At 65.1% G+C, this 7,230-nt stretch overlaps 2 protein-coding genes across 2 annotated transcripts in view; both read left to right on the top strand.

Annotated features, from left to right (window-relative positions):
• LOC109322506 (probable hydrolase PNKD) overlaps positions 1–7,230 on the top strand; it is a 14,864-nt gene that overhangs the window by 7,262 nt on the left and 372 nt on the right. The window contains exon 7 of the mRNA XM_019553557.1: positions 1,372–1,386. The gene's annotated coding sequence lies outside the window, so the exon portion shown is untranslated. The remainder of the gene's footprint in view (positions 1–1,371; positions 1,387–7,230) is intronic.
• Positions 1,945–7,230, top strand: part of SLC11A1 (solute carrier family 11 member 1) — a 5,497-nt gene continuing 211 nt past the window's right edge. The window contains exons 1-14 of the mRNA XM_019553554.1: positions 1,945–2,043; positions 2,501–2,640; positions 3,522–3,644; positions 3,841–3,960; positions 4,043–4,149; positions 4,253–4,323; positions 4,487–4,554; positions 4,710–4,865; positions 5,236–5,394; positions 5,496–5,585; positions 5,659–5,778; positions 6,592–6,741; positions 6,892–6,965; positions 7,062–7,226. Of these exons, the coding sequence (XP_019409099.1) occupies positions 2,025–2,043; positions 2,501–2,640; positions 3,522–3,644; positions 3,841–3,960; positions 4,043–4,149; positions 4,253–4,323; positions 4,487–4,554; positions 4,710–4,865; positions 5,236–5,394; positions 5,496–5,585; positions 5,659–5,778; positions 6,592–6,741; positions 6,892–6,965; positions 7,062–7,226 (1,562 nt within the window). The 5' untranslated portion in view covers positions 1,945–2,024. The remainder of the gene's footprint in view (positions 2,044–2,500; positions 2,641–3,521; positions 3,645–3,840; positions 3,961–4,042; positions 4,150–4,252; positions 4,324–4,486; positions 4,555–4,709; positions 4,866–5,235; positions 5,395–5,495; positions 5,586–5,658; positions 5,779–6,591; positions 6,742–6,891; positions 6,966–7,061; positions 7,227–7,230) is intronic.

Raw genomic sequence — 7,230 nt, 5'->3', positions numbered from 1 at the left:
AGCCCACCCTAAAGGGCTCGAGGACCCCAGTTTTGCTGCCCTGGTGCATTGTGGATATGCCCCCCCCAGGGTATCCTGAGACCCCGGGGTGGAGGAGGGGGCAGAGGGGGCTGCTGAGCTTTAATACCACCCCACCCCCCCCCACACACACACACACACACTCACACTCTCTTTCTCTTTTACTGTCTGGTTAATTAATAAAAGCCTTGAGCTAATTTGCAAGTGCCACTTGTGTGCGCCAGTGCCTGGTGGGAATGGGGGAAACTGAGGCAGGCGTGAGACTGGGCATGGGTGTGACCCCTGTTGCCTCTGCTGGGCATGGGGGGGCAGCGAAACTGAGGCCAAGTATGGACCCAGAAGTGTGGGGGGGGTGCTTTCCAGCCTGAAGTGTGAGCCCAGCAGCCCCCTGGGCATCTGCAGCCCCTCGCTGCTGGAGATGGAGCCGGGGGGAGGGGTGTTTGAGCCCTCCCCCTTGCCCCCCCCAGGCCCCAGGGTTGAGGCCTGGGCCTGTCCCACCCCCCACAGGAGCTCCCAGTTCCCGGAACATGTTGCAATAACCGACATCCCGGCGGGGCGGGGGGTGGGGAATCGTGCTGCTCTGGTGCCTGGGCCTGGCCCCGCGCCTAGGACTGGGGCTGGGATGAGGTGCACCCCCACCCCCACCCCCACCCCGAGCCAGCCAGACACAAGGAGGAACTGAGACAGAGGTCAATGACTGCTGCCTTCACCCCTCCTCCCCCGTCCAAGCGTGGAGGCTCGCCCAAGGGCCCTGGACTCCAGGCCTGACTGCCCCTCTCACCTTGCTGCCTCTTCACGGCAGCTGCAACTGGGGAAACTGAGGCACGCGGCACTCTGCCCCCAGGCCTGCGCCCTGCTGCCTTCTGGGGCTGCCTCAGTTTCTCCACCAGGCTGGAGGGCAAAGTCCCCTGGGATTGCCTGCCCCCCACTGCCCCCCCCCAGCTCCACACGCGGCGTCCCCCGCGCCCAAGCAGCACCACACGCGTCCTGGCTTGTCCCGCGTGGGCCCATTAGCATCCCCGGGAGGCACAGAGTTGTGAGGCTGGGGGCTGCCCCATCCCCCCCCAGGGAGCGCGGGGCTGCGGGGGGCACCTACCTGGAGGAGCGGATCCCCATTCCTCGGGGGGACAGGGTGAGTCAGTGCTGGGCCGGGGGTGGGGTGCAGCTTCATCTCACCAGCCTCCGGGATGCATGGGTTCTCGCCCTTCTCCTGCCTCAGTTTTCCCTGATGGGTAATGGAATCAGCCTAGGCTGCCCATTAGTGACTGGAAGTGCCCTGGACCTGGGCCCCGTGCAGCCGGCTTGGCCCACCCCCCCCACCTTGGCATGTGGGTCCAGGGGTGCAAACATGAGCAGCTGTGGGGGGGGGTGCATGCATGCTCACATGTGCAGGTGTGCGCAAACATGTCTGTGGGTGTGTGCATGTGCAAATGCATGTACATTTTGTGTGTGCATGCAGGTGTGTGTGTGCATGCACGCACAAACCTGTATGCAAGTGTGTGTGTGCCTGCATGTGTGAAAGGATGTATGTGCAAGTGTGTGTGCCTGTGCATGCAGGTGGGTATGAGTGCACATGTGTGTGTGCCAAGTGCATGTGAAGCTGTGAATGAGCCTGGGGGTGCACAGATGTATGTGCAACATGTCTATGTGAACCTGTGCACAAGTGTTGGGGGTGAGCTGGTGTGTGCATGCATGCCCAAGTGCAGGCATGTGAGTCTGCATTGCACATCCAAGTGCATGCAAACACCAAGTTATTGCACAGCTCTCTCCCAGCCCGTCCCCCGCCCCCCCGCTTCCAGGGCCCCTCGGCCCCGATCCTACAGCTGGGCTGGGGCTGAGACCCCCAGAACTCATTGCACGGGCAAGAGCCACCCAGGTGTGTCCCCCGCCCCCCCGGCTGGAGGGATGGGGAGGCCCCTGCGGCGTCCAGGAAGGAGCACTTCCTCTTCGTGCTCCAGGCGGACGCAGGATCCCAGCCCAAGACCGGATCGGGGCCCGGAGCCCCCATGGCGATGCCACGGCCAGGTAAGACCCCTAGAGCCCCCTGCCCACATGGGGATGCACGTGGGGGGATCTAATGCCCTCCACCCTGCCAGGGGGTCCCTGCCCCTACCTAGACCCCCCCATTGAGGCCCCCCTGGCTCTAATGGGGGGGCAGGACCCCTCCAGCCCAATGCCCCCCAGCCCAATCCGCAGGCCACAACGACTTCCTGTTGCCACATGTTCCTGTCTCCAGTGAGGGGCAGGCGCCAGGAGCCATGGCACCCTCCGGCTGCGGGCCTGGGTCAACCCTCGACTGGCTGAGACCTGTGACACCCCCCGGCCCCCCAGCAGGCAGCCAGGACGCCTGGGTTCTTGCCCCCGCTTGTCCAAATGCTGCCGTGGCTCAGTTCCCCTGGCAGCACAGGGCCCCCTAATGCTGCCCCTGCCACCCCCCGGACCTGGTAGGAGGCTCTGATCTGAGCCCAGCTTTGCCCCTCAGCCCGAGGCTGGCGTTGGACAATGCCCCAATACCAGGCACAGAGTTGTGAGGCTGGGGGCTGCCCCATCCCCCCCAGGGAGCGCGGGGCTGTGGGGGGCACCTACCTGGAGGAGCGGATCCCCATTCCTCGGGAGGACAGGGTGAGTCAGTGCTGGGCCGGGGGGTGGGGTGCAGCTTCATCTCACCAGCCTCCGGGATGCACGGCTTCTCGCCCTTCTCCTGCCTCAGTTTTCCCTGATGGGTAATGGGATCAGCCTAGGCTGCCCATTAGTGACTGGAAGGTCCTGACAGCCCCGCCTGGGGAAACTGAGGCAGAGGGTGGGCTGCCCCAGAGGCAGTTGGGGACCCTGCTTGGGGACTGGGGGGGGGTCTCCCCCCTGACTCTGCTCCCTGACCCTGGGGGGGAGCAACAGCCACCAGCTCCTGGGCTCTGTTGGCACCACCTCTGTTTTGCAACCCACCTTGGGGGCGGGGCACGAATTTGAAATCAGCAGGGCCCTGGCGCTTCCTGGGTGGGGGGCATGGAGGGCACCCCTGTCTGGGGCTGGGGTGGGGGAGGTCCCCCTGCCCTCGCTGTCTGTGCTGCTGCCAGGACTCAGATCCAGGAGAAAGACCCTGGCTGGGGGGCATCTGCCCCCCCACCCTCACACCTTTCCACACGTCCTGGGAGCTTCCTGGGGGGGAAAGGCTGGGGTGAAGGGTGCTGGGCTCTGGGGTTCCTCCCCCCCAGCCCCTCCTGACAGGCTCAAAGCAAGGCAGGAAAGGACTCAAGTGTGCGGCGGGCAGGAAGGGGAAGTGGGTAGAGGGGCCCTTCCCAGGCTGGGGGGGAAGGGAGGCCAGGGCCGGGGGGGTGTCACCCATGGAGCTGCCCCCCCAGCTTAGTACTGGGTGGGTTGCAGCCCCTGAGCTGGACAGGGCTGGGGGTCCTTGTTGGCCGAGCCCTGCTCCTTGTAGCAGAGCAAGAAGAGGGGGCAAGAAAGGGGGGCAGGAGGAGTATTTACCCCTCTGATGCCCCCCCCAGCCCGGCTTCAGCCTGCGCAAGCTATGGGCCTTCACAGGCCCTGGGTTCCTCATGAGCATCGCCTACCTGGACCCCGGCAACATCGAGTCGGACCTGCAGTGTGGGGCTGTGGCTGGCTTCCAGGTAGGCACCGGGCACCAGGGGCTGGGGGGGCCTTAGAGGGACTGTGGGCACCAGGGACTGGGGGGCTGCAGGCTGTGGGCACCACTGGGGGAGCTATCTTGGATGGGGGGTGGGCTGTGCTTGGCACTGGACAAACCCCTGCCTGGGGCGTGGGGGGAACGACTCCCCACTGAGCTCTGCCCCCCTGCCCCGACAGCTGCTGTGGGTGCTGCTGTGGGCCACAATCCTGGGCCTGTTGTGCCAGCGCCTGGCCATCCGCCTTGGCGTTGTCACCGGCAAGGACCTGGGCGAGATCTGCTACCTCTATTACCCCAAGGTGAGCTGGGGGGTGGGAGGCTGCCCCCCCACAGACCATGGGGTACAGGGGTCTCAGGCATGATACTGGTGCATGCCCGCAGGTGCCCCGTGTGCTGCTGTGGATCACCATCGAGGTGGCCATCATTGGCTCTGACATGCAAGAGGTGATCGGGACGGCCATCGCGTTCAGCCTGCTCTCGGCCGGACGGTAATGCCCCCCCGCCCCACACTGCCCAGTGACACGCATGGCCAGAGGGACACACATGTCTGAGCCAGACTGAACCCCCCCTCTATACCCTCTCCCTTCACAGCATCCCCCTCTGGGGTGGGGTCCTCATCACCATCATCGATACCCTCTTCTTCCTCTTCCTGGATAAATATGGTGAGTTCCCAGGGGGGGGCACAGCTGAATCCGGCCCTCCACCTACTGCGGAGGGAGTCCCCAAACCCCTTCATGCTTCCCTAGATTGTACCCCGACAGAGCCCCCAGTGGGGGCAGTCCATGGGACTATAGCTGCCCCTGGACTCCCCCCTGCCCCCCCCAGGTCTGCGGAAGTTGGAAGCCTTCTTTGGCCTCCTCATCACCATCATGGCTGTGACCTTCGGCTACGAGGTAAGTGACAACCCCCACCTCCACCCCAGGCCTGTCCTTCCTGCTCCCCATCCACGATCTGGGGTGTGAGTGGCTTCCAGGAGCTGGGTGGAGGGCATGGGGGGGCAGGGTTCAGGGCTTCCAGGTTCACCTGTGCCCCCTCCCCCATCCGGCAGTATGTGGTGGTGCGACCGTCCCAGGAGGCAGTGCTCCGGGGTATCTTTGTGCCCTACTGTGTGGGCTGTGGGCGCGAGGAGCTGCTGCAGGCCGTGGGCATTGTAGGCGCCATCATCATGCCCCACAATATCTACCTGCACTCATCCCTAGTCAAGGTGAGCCCCCAGCCCTGGTCAAGGTAAGCCCCTGCCCCAGTCCTAGTGAGACCCTTGCCCTGATCCTGTCGAGACACTGTCCCAGTCACTGTGAAACCCCTGCCTAAATCATGGTGAGACCCCTGCCCTAGTCATGGTGAGACCCCTGTTCCAGTCATGGGGAGACCCCTGCCAGGGTCATGGTGAGACTCCTGCCTATGCCCCCCCTGGCCTGCGATGCAGTCTGCAGCCAGTGTGAGGCCCACTGTGGTACCCCCGCTTTGGTCACTAAGGGCTACTCCCACAGCCCTGCCTTGGCCAACAAGGGGCACTGCCCCAGGCTTGTGGGAAACCAGTGCCAGCTGATGGTGCCCGCTCTGTGCCCCTCCAGTCCCGCACTGTGGACCGGACACAGCAACAGGAGGTGAGGGAAGCCAATGGGTACTTCCTGCTGGAGTCGTGCCTGGCGCTGGGCATCTCTTTCCTCATCAACCTCTTCGTCATGGCCGTCTTTGGCCAGGCCTTCTACCACCGCAGCAACAGCGATGTGGTGAGCACCAACCCCTGTCTGGCCCTGACACTCTCTCCTAAGGGGTCCCAGCCCCCTCCCCTGACCTCCACCTTCTTATGACCTGCCCCCACCCATTGCAGCACAATGTGTGCGTCAACAGTAGTGTCAGCCAATACGCCAACATCTTCCCTGCAGACAACAGCACCGTGACTGTGGACCTCTACCAGGGGGTGAGCACTGGGGGCAGGGGGCAGGGCAATGTGAAGGGCCAGGGTTTGCACTGACCCCTCCCCTCCACCCCAGGGCGTCATCCTGGGCTGCTACTTCGGGGCAGCTGCCCTCTACATCTGGGCCGTGGGGATCCTGGCAGCCGGGCAGAGCTCGACCATGACTGGTACCTACGCGGGACAGTTCGTTATGGAGGTGAGCTGCAGGGGGAGGCGTGGGGGGGTCTAGGATCCCCCAAGCCTCCTGGGACTTCCCCAGGGTCATCCCAGCCCTGTGGAGGCCTTAGGGGAGGTGGGAGCCCCAATGGCAGACGAGGAAAACCTGGTAGGAGCATCAGCAGGGAGGCAGATAAACCAGGCACATCATTAGGTTCCAGAGTTAACCGCCTTTATGGTGGGGGCAGGTTAAGCCCTACTCACTGGGGCAGGTGGTGGTTGCCCAGATGGGCCTGCCTGAGCAAACCTGCCCCTCGCCCCCAGGGTCTGAGTCACATGGGGTGACCTCCCCCATGAACGGCAGGGCATCGACTCTGGACTCTAATGATGGCTGCAGCCAGACTAGAAAGGAATTGGGGCTGACCCTGGCAGCAGGATGTGGCAGCTGCTCTGGGGCTGGGGGCGGAGCTGAGGGGTTGTGGGCAGGGCTTGAGGCCACAACCCCTCCTTGGGTCTTGCCTCCCCCCGCAGAGGCAGCCACAACCCAACCATGGAACCACGAAACCACGGGGCCGGGGCGTTTGCACAAGGGAGCAGAGTTCATGCACCTCATCTAAATAATTTGCATAACTGAATCTTGTAATGAGCGGTTCCCTGGGTCCCGCTGACACCTGGTGGCTGCTCAGTGCAGCCGCAGCCGCCCCGCAGCCCTGGGCCTGGAAGCTACCTGGGCACCGCAGCCGCCTGGGGGGGCAGGGTGTCCAGGCCCCAATCCTGCCAACTCCTGCCCCCAGGCTTGGGCGGGGGCGGGGGAGGTCCCAGCCTTGCCTTGACACCTACCCCAACCCCGCAGGGCTTCCTGCAGCTGCGCTGGTCCCGCTTCGCCCGCGTCCTCTTCACCCGCTCGTGCGCCATCGTCCCCACGGTGCTCGTCGCCGCCTTCCAGGACGTGCAGCACCTGACGGGCATGAACGACCTGCTCAACGTGCTGCAGAGCATCCTGGTGCGGGCAGCGCGGCCCCTGGCCCCCGGTGCCCCTCACCCCCAGCCCTGTTGGTGACCCTCACTTCTGCCACCGCCGCCCCTCACCCTGCCCCAATGCCCCGTCCCCCCCAGCCCCACCGGTGCCCCTCACCCTGTCCTGTGCCCCCAGCTGCCCTTCGCGGTGCTGCCCGTCCTGACCTTCACCAGCCTCCGGCCGCTCATGACCGACTTCACCAACGGGCTGTGAGTGGGGGGCAAGGGGGGACCCGAGCAGGGCCGGGGTCCGGCAGGGGCGCAGGGCCAGGCCCTTGACCCCGGGCCTGCCCTTGACCCCCCCAGGCCGGGAAAGCTGGTGATGGCGCTGATCGCGGCGCTGGTCTGTGCCATCAACCTCTACTTCGTGGTGGATTTCCTGCCCTCGCTGGGCAGCGTGGCCTACTGGGTGCCCGCGGGCGTCGTGCTGGCCGCCTACGCCGCCTTCGTCGCCTACCTGGTACGGGGGGGGCCG

Source organism: Crocodylus porosus, unplaced genomic scaffold, assembly GCF_001723895.1.
Source record: "Crocodylus porosus isolate Cpor-Errol unplaced genomic scaffold, CroPor_comp1, whole genome shotgun sequence".
Taxonomy (NCBI): Eukaryota; Metazoa; Chordata; order Crocodylia; family Crocodylidae; genus Crocodylus; species Crocodylus porosus.
This window is presented reverse-complemented; position numbering and strand designations above follow the sequence as displayed.